Here is an 18988-nt window from a genome sequence, read left to right as displayed (position 1 = left end):
GTAAGCTTCCAACGGAAATTCTTGTGGAACCAAGAAACGAGCTCGAAGAGCTTTCCGTAATGGCAGAGGGTCCGATGATGTCGAGGCGTAACGATCGAGTTAACACGTCCTTCGCTTTCAAAGCGGGATCTGCCGGGTGGAAGTCATATTCCACACGAAGGTCAATGACCGGCTGTGAATGGGCGCGCATCATGGCCGCCTTACGGGCAGCTTCCAGCTGTCGCTTCTGTGCCTCATCGCGGTTATTGGTGATGACACCACGTCCCACAGGTGATGAGAGGTCAAGAAACGGACATGGGGTCCGCAAGGCGCGAGCCGGGGTCGTCTCACGCCGCTGGTGCGGCTCGCCTTCCTCGTCATCCCTCCCGGTAAACTCGTAGTCGACCACCTGCACATCCTCAACGAGGTCACTCGTCACTGATAGCGTACGCGGAGCGCGACGCTCAGGCTCATCGAGCCTAGGATTTACATCCATCGATGCCGTAGAGACACGGTCCGACATGGCAACGCGTGCGGGAGACGAAGTTCGACTCTGCCCGTGTGCGCTATCAGAACCAGCGAGACTTGGTGACTTCAGTTTCGTTGGCACAGGGCTCATTGAGCGCGGAATTCTTTCGTTCCAACGAACCAAGTTGCAGTGTCTTGTGGACACGCAAGCCTCGTTGAGGCAATAATAGATTGAAACTGTAAATGTTCACAATCTTAATGAGGAGAGTGTGACGAGGTTACACATACCCTGGTAAAAGGCGTGTGTGTCACACGAGATGGGCATGGTGTGACTGCACCCAAATAAGACTACGGTACGTGGCAGTAGTTATGCATGTATTTAGATTTTACTATGTATATTTGGGAAAAGCTATACATTTAAATTTAGGCGGCTTTGCCGCAGATACAAATAAAGTCAGTTTGAACTTAAACAGAAGAGTTTATTAGCTTTGGGTTAGGGTACTAACTACTCTTGGCGGTAGCGGATTGCGATTCGCTACACTCGTACTGATTCTTGTGAAGAAAGTAAGGTCGATGACCTAAATTAAGCTTTCTTCAAGCGCAAAGCTACGGCAGCCCCGCTCCAGCTACCATAATCTGCTGAACTGATCGAAATATAAGTTTTAAAGTAGTGAGCGTTTAAGGCCCCACTTTAGCAGGTTTGACCTGGCTCCATTGCTAGCTACAACTTGGTGCACTCCTAACTCTTTTCTGACCCCTTCAGAGGAGATAGGGCCATCTAAACCAGCACGGTTCCCACGAGCGAGTATGGGACCGAAGAAGACGCTTGGTCTGCATTAGCAGCGGTCTCGTGAATATAAGCGGACTCTTAGCAACAAGTACTGGCTGTGATGGCTTTCAACCCCGACGTCCGCGTCGTGCTTCGAGCTTCGCAATGTCAAACTTTGATTGATGCTCTAGTAGGACGCTCGTACTAAAGCTGCTGTGTAGGTGTGAGACGGGCGAGGCGGCAGGCTTTTCCCATCCAGTGTGGGAATTGATTACAAATTATCTTGATTATCTCGTCAGCACTTACAGTTCAGGGTACAATCTTACAAAGGGTTCGGATTTCTCTATCGATGCTGCTCTAAGCGCCGTCAGCACTCTTTCGGAACGAGGACTTGAGGAATTTGATAGCACTCGCGGAGCGACAGTCTGATCCCAACATTTTTTGCTATCAGTGCGTGTGCGTAACAAGCATCATTCAATGGTTTAAAGCTATAAATAGTGATATGCACACCGTCTGCATGTCAGCCAATTTATTCGAGGATTTTTCGTTTTTCGGCGATGTTTTTGGGCGCCCGTTGGCAAGGCAAGATTTGAATGAAGTAAATGAGAATGTGTAATGGCGTGAGGTAGTCAGCTAACGTTTTAGTGAGAGGTATTAGGAAAAATCTGAAGGTCTTGGTAGCCAATATCTTCTTCGGCTAATGACTAGTTTCTGCCTGTAAATTATACTCGCCCATCAATACCGACCCTCACGACATGCCTGATAGTCACTATCGCCTCAGATACCTTGACACAAAAAAGTACGGCTTGAATGGGCATCAATTTGTCGTCGCACTTTGTGTATGTCATGTATCAGTACATAAATAACAAATCGTATGTAACGATAATACTGGTGCCTTTTCTACTTAAGATGGCTAGCGCTACCAAGAAGCGCGTGTCGTACTTCTATCACCGTGCGTCAAACAATAATTCACGATATATCTGCTTAATACGTTAATATCCACCCCATGTCTGATCTCGTATAGCCGAGGAAGGACATTTCTACTATGGTCCAGGCCATCCCATGAAGCCTCACCGCATGAAGTTGGCGCACCACCTGGTCGTCAACTACGATCTGTATCGCAAGATGGACATCTTTGTAAGTGATAGAACATTGTGCAATATTTACTTTGTAATATTAAAAAAACGATTTGACCCTGTGTTGTCATTAAAGGAGCCACACATTGCGTCGGCTGAAGAGATCAAAACCTTTCACGCACCTGATTATATCGACTTTTTGCAGAAGATTAGTCCTAGTAATCAAAAAGAATTGGCCTCTGAGCTGCAAAAATGTACGGTACTTTAAGAGTATGAGGCGGAAATATTTACGTATGCGGTCCTTATATATGTAGACAACTTGGGCGAGCTGACGGATTGTCCCGTTTTCGACGGCATTTTTGACTTTTGCCAGATTTACTCTGGCGGCACACTGGACGCTGTGAGCCGCTTGAACCATGGACAGTGCGATATTGCGATCAATTGGGCAGGAGGTCTTCATCATGCTAAGAAGTCCGAAGGCTCAGGATTTTGCTACGTGAACGATATTGTGCTAGGCATTTTGGAGCTGCTCAAATACCATCCGCGCGTGCTTTACATTGACATTGATGTGCATCATGGAGATGGCGTGGAGGAAGCTTTTTATGTCACAGATCGAGTCATGACTGTTTCTTTTCACAAATATGGAGACTTCTTTCCGGGAACGGGAGATATTAAGGTATAGACTTCAACCGGTAATGTCTGCTAATGAAGCTAATCTTACTAAACGGTCAGGATATCGGCGCCAAAAATGGAAAGTATTACGCAGTCAACTTCCCCTTGCTTAGCGGCATGAACGACGAGAGTTACGAAAGTGTGTTTAAACCGGTTATCCAGAAGGTAATGGAGACGTTTTGTCCATCTGCTGTTGTGCTGCAATGTGGTGCGGATTCGCTAACAGGAGATCGCCTAGGATGTTTCAACGTGACTACAAAAGGTTTGCACGCTGACACTAGTCGACGGTATTTTTGCATTTATTTATCTTTCACTGTTGCTAAGGCCACGGAGAATGTGTAAGATTCGTGAAAAGTTTTGGCCTGCCAATGCTAGTGCTCGGAGGTGGTGGGTATACAATTCGCAATGTATCACGAGCGTGGGCATACGAAACGTCGATTTTGCTCGACGAAGAAGTGTCCAATAACATTCCATACAATGATTACTTCGAGTTCTACGCCCCAAATTTTAAGCTTCACTTAGAACCTGATCCCGATCTTGAGAACGCCAATTCTAGAGAATATTTGGACGAGTGCAAGTACGTGATTTAATGGTACTAATCGCAACTGTCTTTACTTAAGCTTGCCTACCATTTAGGCAAAAAATATTTGAAAATCTTAGTGCGCTTACTGGAGCTCCAAGCATTCAGATGAATCAAGCACCTCCAGTTTATATGTTGCGTGAAGAGGATGAAGATGCAGCAGACCCGGACTCACGTGCCGAAAATGATGGTAAACGACAGCATGAAGCAGAATTTTATAAAGACGACAAGGACCAGCGAGGAAATGCAGAAGTCGAAGCTGATACCAGCGACAATGCAAAAAACAGTTCTGTTCAGGTGGTAGAAGGATTGGACAATACGGCGCCGGATGTTGTCCCGATGGATGTGGACTAGACAGTGAGGCAAACAAGTGGCTTTTGTGCATTTTCATTCAATTCATATCGATCTATAAAATGGCTAAAAGATGTTATGATACGACTTCGCTCTATTTCGAATGCTGCTGGAGTTTGCGCTGTTTGTCACGCTCAGCCTTTTCAAGCTCGAAGCGCTTGAGATCAAGACGCTGTAAAAATTCCTGCCTTTCAAGATACCCATCCTTAGTGTAGTGCGTAAGTTCATCCTCAATCCCTTCCTTCTCTTTAAACTTGTCCCAGTCAAGCGACGTTTTCACCATTGTCGACACCTTTTTCGGCTCATCGAGCGACTCCAACACCTTATCTAGACCTTTTTTTTCCCGCGTACCACTAGCAGCACTTGCTACAGTGTACTCTTTTCCAGCAAACTTGATTATTCGATCCATTTTGCGATCAATCACAGTTTCCTCTGCCAAGTCTTTCCTCGACCTCTTAACGTCCACGCTTAAAATGGGTATGGAAAACTCATGCAGCTTTTGTTTCTTCTTCTTATCGGCTAAGCGTGTTGTTTTTTTAATGAGACCATTGAGAAGCTTTGAGGTCTTGATTGCTGCCGTCTGTGAGACCGAAGTAGACGCATTCATGTCATCCCAAAGTTTGTCCAAATGAGAGTCAGTTGTACCGCTGCGATGCTCGTCCATCGCTTTGCTTGTATTTATCGAGTCACCATCCTGCTCTTCGTCAGCTAACCAGTAAATTTATGGTTAGAATAGTCATGGAAGAAGCTGCCTGAGATGAAGGCACCTTCAGGAACGAAGTCGTCATCACTCTCATCAGACGAACTGCCCATCGCCAATACGTTGATGTGGTACACTAATATATTTATATCTAGGGGTTTGAAATTGATAACTACTTACTATGCAAGCAAATAGCTACACCTAGAAGAATTAAAACCATGCCAGTATATGTTGCTAAAACATGATACAAAACCGAAAGAGATAGATTATTATTTAGTGTGATACTTAAAATGGATACACGTACATCTAGGGCGTTGAGGCTTTTCCCCGAGGAGACGACTCGTGATTGCGGTGAACACGAACGTAAGCGAGTTGGAAATTGGAACAGCATTTGAAATATCTATGCAGAACCAAGAAATTACACAAATATCCGCAGCTGTAATTATATTCTAGCATTTTGATGAAATTTCAGAGAAGATCGCACCTACTGATCCAAGTAGGTAAACGTATACCACAGACCCACTCTGATTCAGAGCAAATGGTACCAGGAACTACAGCAAGACAATTAAGTCTTTAAAGCTTAATGGTGATCTGATTCTTGGATCTTACCTGCCAGTTCTTGACTAACCCCACAAATTGCTTGACGAACTCTTCTATACTATTGTCCTTACGAGTGTACATCACGTTATCATTACTTCCTGGAAGAATACGTTCAGCAAATACGTCAGTACGTTTCTAATGAATGCGCTGGGTATAAGTGTTTTTGCCTCGCTTGATAAGTGGATTGGTGCAGCCCCAAAGCGCCCCCACAAAGAGAAAGGATAGCAAAGTCGAGACCGGGGTATTCATGTTACGTTTCTTTACAAACCGGTAATTTTCGGGCGAGCTAATAAATGTAGTGCTGTATACAAATCGTAATTGAAAATTCAAAGAAAATTGCATAAAAAAGAAACATTCGAGGATGCGGCAACAGAAAAAGTCTAACTAGCACACTAATAAACCAAAACTGACAGTGCACGATTAAACAAAGTTCATTATGCTTCAGCAAATGAATTGGTCGCTGACTGGCTCGAGAAATATTTTTTTCGTGGATATATAGTCGATGCTAGGAGTCGGCAGGCTGACCAAGGGTGCCGACGAATGTGGCAGACTTTATCCGTTGACACTTTTTATCAGTATATAGAGCTTGCTGTGCCGTATGTCTTTTCCCTACCGAGATGACCACTCTATACAGATCAAGTGATTCTGTATCTGATGCTTTAGCATGAGGCACACCTATACTGCATGTTTTGTGAGTCAGTGTAGAAATACGCTTTGATGTAGCGACATTTGGGCCTTAAAAACGTCTTACTCCCGAAGGTAAAGCAGTGCAACACGTGTTGTGTTTTGTACGAGTCGTCACACGTATTGGCGACGACACCATCCCGACATGCGACAATCTGTAGCCGGAGCCACGCAAAAAAAGCGCCCCGCTACCCCAATAATCCGACCCGGGTTATACCTTACCACTCAGGCCAACTCGGTAGAGAAGGGGAGGCATCATGCCATTTCTGTGAGATACGTGGCAACCATCGTGTTAAGTCTATCAACAAAAACGAGTACCCCATTGTGGCCGTCAGCATTCTCGTGAAAACCAAAAAAACTCGAGACCGACTGACTTCCAACAGGCAGTAGGAACAGGGAGACTCTGCAGTGATACTTGCGTGTGCCATGCGCTCTTCACGCGCTGACAGACATCGCATGTCTTCACGTATCGTTCCACCCACTTGTACATGTGAGGCCGCCCAAATTGGGTACTGAGAGACTTGTAGGTCTTCTCATGGCCAAAGTGACCGGCAATCGGCGTATCATGCATCTCAAACACTATCTAGTACTTCAAATCCTCGTTGTGGGGAAACACAATCCGTGGTCCATCGTCACGCGCAACTTCATAGTGAAGAAGTCTATCCTTCCACGCATTACGATGCAACCTTATTTTCAAGCGACCAGGTAGCTTGTCATGAAATTTCACATCACTCGATGACAAAGCTTTGATGATCAGATCACTCTGTTTGTTCTCAGCATACGCTCGACGTATCATATCGAAAACATTGAATTCGATATTACTGATATGAGCTAACTCACAATCAGGACGACGTCACAATGCGTTCAATTTCCATGGCTTGTAGGCGATCATTAAGCTGTCTTCTGCGATGAATGATAACCAGCAAGACATTCGCTGTGAAAAGTGAGGCGACTGAACCGCATAACGTAAGCTTGCATGATCCGTGTACACGACAAACGGAGCTGAGCCCAAGAGATGAATCCGAAAGTTTACCAGAACCTATTTTATGGCTAAAAGCTTCCTGTCGTGGACAGGGTAGTTCCATTCTGCTGGCTTCTGCTGTCGCGATTAAAACGACTCGACATGACCTTTTGCAATAATACACAACCTCAGAAGCGCCACACACCACGCTATACGGCTTGGAATCATCTGATAAAGCAAGTAATGGTACTTTCATTAAGCTGATCTTAATTTGAGTGAGTGCGTCTATACAACTGTATGACCACTCCCATGGTACGTCCATCTTCAGCATGGTTGATCGCTGTGCACAGCAACGCATGATGTATGCAGATCAAAAATGGCGAATACCCCCCCCAATCTTGATTTCAACGCGAGTAGATCCTTGTCATGAAGGAGTAGCTTTCTTGCCGCTTTTACATTGGCAAAACTTAACCTTTATGAAGCATTTACGCCTATTGATACTTGCTTAACTTACAGCACAACCTATGGTAAATACTGAAGCGTCACAGAACGCTTGAAATGGCTGATCCGGATCTGAAATGGTCAGAATCGCGCACTTATGTGAGTTTTTTCTGCAGCCTCATAGGGCCCAATTTTGTACTGCACTCCAGCACCATTTGACCATTATCGAATAAATCAGTAAGGGGTCGTGCCATTCGCGGGACCTACTCGTATACCCCAATTCGAAATGAATGATTTAGAAATTTTTTGACGGCTTCAATACACATTCGAATTTATGGCAAACAATTGTAGATGTTCACATTCGATTTTCTGAGTGCCGTACGGCTACCGATGAGTTAATCGTCGAAATTCAATTGAGCTTATGGGCTTGATGTGGCTTCTACAGAAGCGTGGCCGGACGATTAGACGTCACAAATCGGACGGTCTCAGGGGCATGATCAGCTTTTTCAGAGCATCTAGCTAACCACTCTCATCGAAACGAGAGCATATACACTGCTTCTCATGATAAGATGATAATGACCTAACACTAGGGATAAAGTTCTGAACACGGTGCATTCTACTTTGTTGTTCTGCAGCACACGCTTGCAAATTATCGAAATTTATGCCAGACTAGTGGCAGCTGTAAGCGTATAATTAGGATACACTATTCGCCACTTACCATTCTTTTTTCTATAGAAAAGTCGGTGCCGAATGGAGAGATGAACTCTCTCATTAAATGGCTTTACGCATGGCAACGAAGAACTGTCTGTAACGTCGCACTACCCTCTTGCTGAGAGACATACACTAGGTCAATTTAATGCCCAAATCCTGCATCTTTGGGCAATACCCGCGGTGGTACCCTCACCATCACGTTCTATTATTCTTGCGATCAGCGAAACAAGACGTAACAGCAATTCCCCACGTCCGGCACCAGTTTTCTACAAGTGTCGGAAAGATGGCCTTTTTACGTCGGTTATGATTTTAACTTCTCCTCCGGTACAAGCTGTACACTTTTGGCGACATCACCGTCTTGCAAAAATTTGTTGCATTATTTGAGGAGTCTTATCAAGCTTGATCAGAGCATATGCCGGAGTAACCGAGAGAAGTTTACAAACGCTAGTACATTCATGGCCACAAATTTCACGAGCAAGAGAATTATGTGTCACACACTCGTGGAGCTTCTCTGCTCTTCAAGACGCGTGCGTCACATGGCACTGCTGACTCCATTGTGACGAAACCTGATCATATACTTGTCCATACCCTTTAATTTACGACTATCAGTGTCCGTTTGCATTGGCTTCGGCACCGTAGACCAGGATACACAATCACTCTTGCTTGTCTGCACCGACTTTTGGTCAGAACATTGCGAGACAAGTTTGCTCGTACATGTATTTACAGGCTCTGGGCAGCAAGTTGCAACACACAGTTGCTCTTTATCATCTCCACCAGATCTAAGACAGATATTTCAACTTAATGTAGTGTATTGGGGTGGTAGGCCATTACACAGTTTGAGTGTTACATACTTAGTCACTTTAAACTTAGTTTGCACTCCACTAATTAGTAGGATGTTACAATCAAGCACTTTTATTGCTATTTTAGGTCACGATTAGGATTATCTATAATTACTTCAGCCTTCATTAGATCAAGAGATCCACAAGCTTTGTAGTTTAATGGGCGCGTATGGCAGCTACGGAAGAAGACCAAGCCTCAAGGTAAAGCTGCCTTAGCGCAATAGTGCGTGTAACCAGCTGTCTCGATACATGCAGTGACCAAACATTGCATCAGCCAGATATACACTCTGAATACACGACATAACTTTGCTCATGCCTTCCTCCACCATGATACAAAATAATGGCATTGAAGAACGATTGGCAACTTTTTGTCTCGAGTAGTGATCGCAGCTTGCATCTGCTTATTGCTTTTACGAAATGCGCAAGGGAAAAAGCGACTTCGATTCGGACAATCTCGTGGCCTCACTGAGGCCATATAAGAATCGAGCCCGACAAATCCGCGATTCTGCTTCTTAGCTGTCGTGGGTATACTACTTACCAATTCTCCGCCTAACGAGAAGTGTGAGGTATCCATATATATGTACATCCAGTCGATATGTGTCTTATGACGGTTTTTCTTCAGCCACATCATACCAAAGATGATATCCTGCATCGAATCCACGGCCACAGTGCGTCGATGTACCATGCTGTCAGCGTCCTTAAACATTATTAGTCACGAATGGGCTTTCGGAGCTTTTTCTAGTGTTCATGTCGCAAAATGCAAGGATATCGTATCTGCATTTTGTATCTCTACTACCCCCGTGCACTGTCTACGTTCAACATCGTTTATATGTGATGTTGTCAATCAGCAGTTTCAGGTCGTTGTTTCATCATTTTATGGCGAGCGAGTCAACATTTGAAAGGCTGGGCTTCTGTGACCCCAACATCAGAGAGTACAAAAAACTAAGTTCTGGTCCAGTATGACGCCATGCACATTGGAAGGCTTCACGTTAATAAACGACAGGACGTTGGACGGTACTGCGGGTGAGCGCGACCCCTCCTACCTCCTAGCCGAGAGCAACGAAGGAGCGCAGATAATAAATGTCTAGTACTACCATCAACATAAATTTGGCGGTGCCGCTCGGCAGCTTAAGTGGCTTCCTCTTATTGCTCAGCAAATCCAGGGTCTGTCGACTATGCTGTCCTCGTAGATTTTCCACGTAAGTGAAGGCGGATTTCAACTTCATCATCAATGCAGAAACAACTGCTTTCTTAAGAAGTTGAACGAGCACGGAAGGTTGTGATATCGGTCACAACTGTTCGGCGATCATTCGCGAAGATAGAACCTGCTCCGCCTCCAAAAGAGCGTCTGCTACAATTGATCGAGAAGAGATCGTTACCTCTGGAGATAGTATGGTAATTATCTCTTTCCTTTGAGCCGACAGTGATTCAGTAGCTCTGGTAACAGTAATTTCGCATCCGATACACCTCATCAGTCAGTATAAACGCTCGTGACAAATGTCGCGTCAGCTCTACTCATATCGGAAATGCTTTGATTACTTAAAGAATGCATATGAATAAAAGATCACTTAGGCTTGCAACCTTGTTGAGGTGAGACCGCTAACGCTGCAAGCTGGTACTCTGACAAGAACATGGCTGAGGTCATGGTGATCCCTGCCTGTCATGCCCAGAGTGGAAATTATCTGTCCTTGTCCCTTAAGGGCTGAAAGCGCTTAACATAAGCAGCCTCACGGGCAGATTCGTATATGCTTCCACTGGCACCTATATGGGCCCCTCCTAGATATTTCTCACAGGCACGTCCTCATTGATAATGAGCGTACTAGCAAGATCTTACCATTTCTGGCCCTTAAGTTGTCATTTGCGTTGCATCCCGGGACCAAACAGATACATGACGTTAAAAAGCGTGTCGAGTCATACTGATAAACAGATAATCCACCAATAAGATTTAGATTATTACGGTCTGATTGTCAGATTAAGGACAGGTGCGCCATACTAAGTGGAAGCTTTGACTTCAAAAGACATTGATAATGATGCGCCGAGGATGGGTCCGATCGAGCGAACCGGAAATATTAAAAGTAATAAAAATTTGACCTATACTAAATTTACTTATTTTGCTATGTTTAATCAAGAACGCTATATGCACCGCATGACGTGAAACTCATGACTCTCGGACCTCGACGTTACGGACTCTATCATTTCTCATGAAAGCCTGAACTTTGTTACATTTGAGCTTTACACATAATTGTTTTGAGTCCCCACACCATAACACGATACGCTACATAGATTATTAACAAACTCGCTGACTTGGGCACTTCAAATAGAGGCATATGATGCGGTGCCTTCAAAGCTGGTGAGTGCCATTGAAGTACACGCGTTCTAGGTGTCGGGGCGAATTACAGTCACAGTTGAAGCACATAGCCATTACTGATGGCTTAACTTTTTTAGTGTCAAGAGTAGTTTGTCGTACACTGAAGTATTATCACTACTTCATGTTTCAATGCATTCTGATGCGCTGCGAAGCCTTGTGCATGGCCAGACAATCGCAAAGAATGCGACAAATTTTCCGATGCTCGTTAAAGCGTGCAAATCAAGCTAGCTGACATCAGTAGGGCTGGTAAACGATATTACTATTTCTGTTTCCTATGCACCATAGTCTAAACCTGAAGTTTGGAGCATTCTCCGCAATAAAATTGGACAGGTGGGAACTTCATCATAGACTGCATGCATGTCGTAGCTTTAAAAGTATGAGCTTTCAATCGATTGGTGAGCTGAAACTACAAAAGATTGTCGTTTCGGCAAATCAGGTAAGTGGTGCGACATTTATATTAATATCGTCGTGTTATGCCTGCGAACTGGAATCCACGCATCTTGCTTGATCTAGATAGTGTCCTTGGCTCACTATTACACTTTGATATCAATAATTTTGCCGAGGGCTTGCAACTTAAAATGAGTATGGATGACGTATGCACATACTAAGGGTTTTATATCGTCTTTTCAACGTCCAACAACTTGGCTTCAAAATTGATGTTTTTCTACCGCGCCGGTGATCTTTGATCAGTTCCCACTCGATTGGTTTTTCTTTGTCTCAGCAATCAAAATCATGTACGTTTTTACGCGATGTGTGGCGTTTTTAAATGTCTAATCGCGTTCAAAGCACATTTCATTCGACCAACTTTTTCGTGTTTTGAGGGGCATTCTCCTTGCATCTATTTTGTGATTCTGTATCGCATCAAGCAAACTCAAAGCGCATCGTACAAAATGCTAGATACATTATCTCGCAATGTTTTGGCTTGTATCAATTCTCGGGACGTGCTTCGTGTAACTCTGAATATATCAATATAGCACTTGCTGATACTGTTACTATGCCGCTGCTGTCCCTATTCACTGATTTGTAACGTCCAAACTATCCGCATGAAGCTTTCATTATGCTGTGTCGACAAGTAAAACGGTAAGCGCTAACCCTGAATTTGTATCATGTTGCTTGTCTGTACTAGAAAAGTTTACAAAATATACTTATTTTTCTAAATGGCTATCGCTCTAATACCTTTGGCATGAGATTCAATGCTAACTGGTCTTAAACCGTCTACTCAATTAAAATTGGAAGTTATTTTACCGTTTGATGGATGATACCGTATTTTCATTCCTGAATTTTATGAGGCACTAATTATTATCGTCCAATTTAGCGCAATTTATTTTTTTGGCGACGACTCCAACCACACATGCGACATCCAGTTAGCACTTCTATGACGAGTGCGGCAACAAGCTCAAATTCGTGTATCCTTGTGACGTTATCTCAGACGTCACAGAGACTTTTAAACTGAATTGTGAAGAAACCTTCACTTGGCACATGGTAAATTTGCGTTGTAGCTAAAGTATCAAAACTTTTTATTCGTGATCTGATTACAATAAGAACATCATTCTTTCTCATCTTAAAATCTGGCGCACCATCAGACGCCAGGTCGAGACAAGGTGCCTTGTCGTTGACGGTTAAGATGTTCTCTTAGTACACATCAAGCGGGTATGTCAGCCTCACGAAGCAAACGCCTGTCATAATTTACGTAACGCACAACACCCGCGCGGCGCAGAAGAATCATATGCTTGTTGCAAATTAAACGCGAAAAATACATTTTGCAATTTGGCTCAAAGAGGGGATGTGGCAACAGTTTTAATGCTATTGCTGTCTATGTACGTGCTACGTAGCGCTAAACGATGCTACGGCTACCGAAGTCCAATTTTAGGACTGCTGTCTCGAGTTGATGTTTCTCTGATTGAGATTGTACCGGCAAGTGGAGCTGCAACATAGGACTACGCTGCCATAAGCCAAGCAAGACAACTGGAAGATGCCCAAATAAAGAGCAATGTTATAATGTGAAAGCTTAAGTCTATCGACTGTTATGCACACTTTATTAGAATCAGAACAAGCAGCTAAAAATCTATTAGTGCGGGGGCTGGTTTATAGCGTTAGCAAGCCCCTGTGACCTTCAAGACGTCAAGCCCTTTAACTAATTTGACGTCCATCATAATGAAGTGAATGATGCAAAATTTTATCAAAGGGAATCGGAAAACTAACGGCTCAAGGGCTAGATGCGGTAATTGGTGAGGCGCCTACAAGAGCGCCCCAAGCAGGCATTGGTGGGAGCACAATAGTACCAACCGTGAGGCCGCTGACGTTGACCATGGGCATATGTGTCATTTTGCTCTCAATTGTATGATCTTTATAAGGAGGCTGTAGAAATGTAAGAATTGATGTAATTTACTATATGTACTGTGCTGTGATGTTGACAATCTCTAAGCGGCGCGCATGTTGCTGGTTTAACAGGAAGCCAACATCTTCATATCACGCTAGCTCCTTTGGCTCCGTGTTCTTGCTTCATTTTTATTCATACGCTAGTGCAGCTTCTCACTTGTAATCATCTACTTGACGTGGGTCGGCGGGCGATTGCCCATGCCCACGCGGTCGGAGTAGAGCTTTTATTCTAACAATAACAGTTTGAATTTTAGCCAAGATTTTGTGAAATGACCGGCAATTTCCTACAGTGATGGGTCTAAAATGCACGTTTCGCGCACAGTAGCCAAACAATTGGTGGTGAAGGCAGAGTTTGTGGTCTTGATCAGCTTGCACATGTTACTACAAATCTCAATACGAAGCAGTACATGATATGGTAGAATTAAAATACAGCAAGAATACACGTCCGGTTTGTGCGAGGAAGGTATCAACACACGCCTGGTGTCCCATGTAGGGCACGATTCACTACACTCTAAAAAGAGCAATTCTTTATATTGTCCAACCTCTTGATTGTTTTCACGCTCAATCGTCCTCTTAGAAACGCTAAGGATCACTCGTATCAGGTAATGACAACCGTATGTGCAGGCCCAAAGCTGGTATTTCGCACATGAAAAATCTATATCTCAGCGTCACGCTAACGCAGCTTTACGTGTGAGTCGTTCGCCGAAAGAAACTTGATAGTTACCAATTTACTAATGTGCGACACGAATCAAGCAAGCGGTTTGCATTTGTACAGTTGTCGCGGATACCATCCGTATTCAATGCACGTTTTATCCGATCATTCCTTTTTAGACTTTCAAGCCAATGTCGTCATGGTTTGCGTTAGCTATCAAAACTTGTTTTAGGACGTGAAGAAGATGTGAACATGTAGATGCAAATGGGTTATGTCCTGGCGCACGAAGTGCCTCAGATTATTTTCTCTTCGAACTGTTTAAAATATCAAGCATTAGTTCTGGGTTTTTTAGGCAATCAACATTTTCAGTAGTGCAACGAAGTGAGATCAATCGTAGACGAACCTTATACAAGTCATACAAGATAACTGTACATTGAATGTGTATTTAACGCAAATTCAATGCCATGTATACATATGCGCTTTATGCACGATAGAATTGCTGTCACTTAAATAGATTGCGTTTTGCGTCAAAGAGATCGCTATAACATCGCAAAAAAATTGTTTGGCTCCACCGAGAAGCAGATCTGAAAGCTTTTGAGGAAATCAAGTACTTTCTTACCCATCTATTTCTAATGAGGCATACACGTAGAACTCGGTTTGATTCGAAATGTTACAAAGATAGTGATAGTACTTTACTGCGACGAGTATACCATTTAAGGTGGTGGATTATGTCATAATGACTGTCTAACATACCAGCGACACTCAAACGTCTGGTGGTTCATTTGCTCAGACCGCTTCGCGCATGTGCAAATACCTATTTGACTCTATATTAATTAATAAATATATGGAGCACGGGTGGAACCCCATAAAAACACTGACAAGCATTGATCTAGTGTATGTGCTTAATCAGCTGTCCGTCAATTTAGACAAGTATGACCTATGGGTATTTCTTGCATAAAGTCATAGCCATTGTAGATTATCAATGCAGCTGTCTCAAAGAGACTTATGAAGTGGATTGAAGTGACCAGCTTCCTGCACATGTATAGTGCAAATTATGCCTTCATTGCACGGTCCCTCCCCAATCTACTTAATTAGGATGTCAAATTGTGCTGTGGTATGGCAGAATAGGCGGTCTTCAAGTCAGTAAAAGAAAACATAACCAAACTTTTCATGAATCTAGATCAGCCATTCCATGTTTCGGTCTTTGTCATAGGATATTCCATACTCCAAGTAGACACCAATCGGCATATACGCATCGTCGTGTTTGAGTCTCATCAGATTATGTGGCAGAAAGAGAGTATTCCGTTAATGACAAAAGTCTAATTGCTATGAACTTTGATCTTGTCAAGTCCAGGGTACATCTGCTTGGTGCCAAGCCATTCGTGGTCTACACAGATCATGCGTCGTTACGCACAGCGACGTCGTTACCCCATCTTCCGCAAAAATAGCAAATGTCTTATCTTCTATGCCAAATATTTAAAATATATATATAAGCTGGGTCAATTTTATGATGTAATAGATGCGCTTTCGCGTCGCTTCGACTATAAATTGCCGCGATCGCGATCGTGACGTCGCGCATTGTTGAGGCGATACTATTTGCGAATAAGTCTTGCACAACATGTTTTGAGCTGTTGACCGCTTTGGAGAGCATGAAGCTTTCGAACTCGATTGCCGCTTAATCAAAGCATCTGACCGCGCGTGGAACAACTATCTTCGTCTATAGGCTTGCTGTATTAAGGCATCGACCGCTCGACCTTGAACACGTTGTGGGACCTCACGACGAAGTTCTCGATTACAGTATACTGTTCAAAACAGGAAGAAAAAGGACATACTGTTTGGGAGGCATTGTGCATGATCAACGAAAAAGCACACGTGCTTGCGCGTGCAAAACGTGTCAAACTTGCTTTCGTCGCATGCTTCGGTGTTATCAGCGTTATTGGCAAGTCCGTAGGGTCCGTAGGCTCCGGTCGAAAGTAAGCAGTCAATTCGAATATATATCATTTTAGGTCTTTCGACATTCGCGTCTGGTAGTACCGATATTGTGGTCATAATGATCCGTCTAAGAAAATTGGCTCAGTTTAGGTGCTGTCAGAAACACCGTTGCCGTTGAGGATAGAGCCAAATCGTTTTCGGCAATGTTTTTTTGCCAACATAGCTTGCCAGTATACTTTGATACGAATTAAGATTGCAGAAAGTTGACAAACGTTTTCAAAGTACTGGGTACCCGATTGAACATTTTGCTAACCATCCACAGACAAGGGTCAGACAAGATACTATAATTGCGTGGAGGACAACGCTTGCGCGGAATGGCTTCGGTGCTGGAGTGAAAGGCTACCAATTATCAATTTTGATTTAATTTACGTGTGTATATTTGCTACAGGCTTTATCCAATTTTATAGAAATGGGTTGGCTTACCCCTGTTTTTCTCGGTAGCGCTGCGAGTGGCTTCAACAATAATAGTCTCGACGTTTAATATTAGCCCAGCTTCATTTTATTTTTTTTCAGATTTGATCAACATACGTCGAGTGGTCGACGTTATGGCCAAGATCCAGAATATGCCAAACAAATATGCAGATGCCAAAAGCAGACATAAAACAAATGTTTTGAGATTTGTGAAAAGTTTTCATCGAACGCGTTTAGCCTTTCTGCCTTTGCAGTGTCTTGTCAATCAGATTAAATCGCGACCTCGCATGATTGGACCGTTGCCGGCCGCAGCTAGTAAGTGGTAGGGTTGATCTATACTTTTCATATATCAAAGATAATGCGAACATCCTACGTTTTACATGGGCTTGCTGAAACCATACCACGACGTCACTTTTACGATCCAATGGGATCTGGACCGCTGAATCGAAGGCAAATTGACATCTTTTGCTGTTCTACCATCAACCCGAAGTCCTAGTTACGGCCTTAACTTGCATCAAGTGCCTCAAGCTACTCTGTTTACGATGCCGTAGCTCAAAGAGCGCATCCCAGTCAGTCCAGTATCGACCACGTGTCTAGTTTTTGAAAAGAGTCAGCGTGTCGCCATAATCAACAAAGCTCACAAGAGTAAGGAGAGGACTGTCCTTCACCGGCACTGATTGATGAGTAAGGGGTGACTCACTCTAAAGTAAAAATGAGCTGGCTGGTACATAAAATCTGACTCACTAATCGGTGAAGTAAAAGAAATACCCTCTCTGCAGAAATCATGGCCCACTTTAACGAATTTGTCATGGCGCCGCTGCTGCTGCCGACCTGACGCACCCTCTGTCCTTTTTCTCCAGAAGAGTGCCATGTTCACTCAGCACACCAGGCTTTCTACCAGCGAGTGGGACCTGACCTTTTTCCAAATTTGAGACTGAACCGGCAGCGGTGATAGTAGCCTCATGGAGTTGAGCAGGGCTGTTGACATCAAGATCTTATGGTGAAGAGCTTCACTTTGCGCCCACGTTGTGCTTTGTACATCGCAAAGACACACATTATTCCACGTTCCATTCAGACGTCTATGATACATAATATATCTCGTAAAGCTGTAAATCGGGTACGGCAACGTCCCTTTCTCACCTAAGGCACAAATTGCGTGCGATGTTCTCGCCGGTTTCAATACCCAACGTACGGCCTCATGGGGGTTACGGATTCACGTGATCGCGCTGCGTTAAGCGTTGATGGTAGTGTAACTAGTGGCATTCTGAGGGATCAAAAGTGCTTGAGAGGGAGCTCTTGATCGCTTATTTAACGTCTTGATAGAGCAGAAGTCCGCAGGCATAGAAGTCAAGAGGTCCAGTCTGGCGCGGCGAGCAGCTTCGGATGGAATAATCAAAAATCTCAGAATGTACATTCCTAATCGTACAATACGTATCACATTGCGATAAAAGCAGACAAGCTGGGATTGCTACCCAGGTCTTCCTCATTAAGAGCGGGCAAGATGTCGTCGTTAATTTTATGGCGGAAGCTGGTAGCACATTCCGCTGTCAGAAGTGAGCCCAAAGTGCGCAGCTGGTGAAGCAGAGAGGCAGAGCGTTGGGAGCACCTGATCCACAGTGAGCGGTTGTACCTCATGTCTTTCAAGAAGGAGAAATATTTTCGGTGGGTTACAATGACCTTGCTCGACGGAGATCACCACAGCTGCATCATTTATACTGTCTCATATGTTGTTGGTCACGGTGTTCTGTCTCTCTCAGAAGTGTACGTGAACTTTGAGACTTCCATGCGGGTGATGCTCTTCGGGGCAGAAGCAGTTGCTAAACTGGTCGGATAAGAATTCCTGACGCAACGTTTGCTCCTGAAGCGCTCACTTTCGCGCGATATTCTAAGTCGATAATTATACCCCGATGTGGTGAACATTTTGGATGAAGAGTTTGTGGAAGCGTAGTAATCATATTTTAACGAACGTGCACCTTACACTATTGTCAACGTTTCACCACGGTGAAGTATTATAAATAGTTCTGGTCGTGTGATGGTATGGATAGCATTTATTTATTTCCTTAATACGATTTGGTGATAACTAATTCTGTATTCACCTAAATAAAATTTTGAATTTTATACCACTTAAATGACACCCGGATTCCTCCTCTGAGTGAGGAAAGGTGAGACGGCCATAAATTTGCCATGTGTCAAACAGAGCAACAATGTGTTGGGCTTGCGGGTTGCAAGCTATGAACCCGCAAAGTAGAATGAGCACTTAAATATAGTCCATCAGTAAAATAGGCGTACAGAATATCGGAACCGTGTTATGGTGAGCGCACTTACTATGCTTCTCATAGGCTCAGAAGCGCCAAC

The 18988-nt window shown here is 43.8% G+C and overlaps 3 protein-coding genes across 3 annotated transcripts; 2 read left to right on the top strand and 1 right to left on the bottom strand.

The window, feature by feature from the left end:
* Positions 1-2125: 2125 nt before the first annotated feature.
* On the top strand, positions 2126-3898 carry PHALS_05288 (histone deacetylase; the record flags this gene model as incomplete). The annotated part of the gene is made up of 7 exons (XM_024722840.1): positions 2126-2168; positions 2241-2353; positions 2429-2546; positions 2607-2968; positions 3025-3226; positions 3289-3541; positions 3601-3898. The coding sequence occupies 7 exons, from the start codon at positions 2126-2128 to the stop codon at positions 3896-3898; spliced, it is 1389 nt and encodes a 462-aa protein (XP_024573876.1).
* Positions 3899-3989: 91 nt separating this feature from the next.
* PHALS_05287 (Uncharacterised protein family UPF0546) lies at positions 3990-5444 on the bottom strand (the record flags this gene model as incomplete). Its single annotated transcript, XM_024722839.1, has 7 exons — positions 3990-4603; positions 4663-4731; positions 4797-4829; positions 4900-4995; positions 5080-5146; positions 5205-5293; positions 5363-5444. 7 exons carry the CDS (start codon positions 5442-5444, stop codon positions 3990-3992), a joined length of 1050 nt encoding a protein of 349 aa, XP_024573875.1.
* A 6228-nt stretch (positions 5445-11672) lies between these two features.
* PHALS_05286 (uncharacterized protein) lies at positions 11673-13134 on the top strand (the record flags this gene model as incomplete). The annotated part of the gene is made up of 2 exons (XM_024722838.1): positions 11673-11792; positions 12859-13134. The coding sequence occupies 2 exons, from the start codon at positions 11673-11675 to the stop codon at positions 13132-13134; spliced, it is 396 nt and encodes a 131-aa protein (XP_024573874.1).
* Positions 13135-18988: the final 5854 nt, after the last annotated feature.

This window comes from Plasmopara halstedii (assembly GCF_900000015.1).
Source record: "Plasmopara halstedii genome assembly, contig: Scaffold_289, whole genome shotgun sequence".
In the NCBI taxonomy this organism is placed as follows: Eukaryota; Oomycota; class Peronosporomycetes; order Peronosporales; family Peronosporaceae; genus Plasmopara; species Plasmopara halstedii.
Note: the sequence above shows the minus strand (reverse complement) of the source record. Positions and strands in the feature narration are given on the sequence as shown.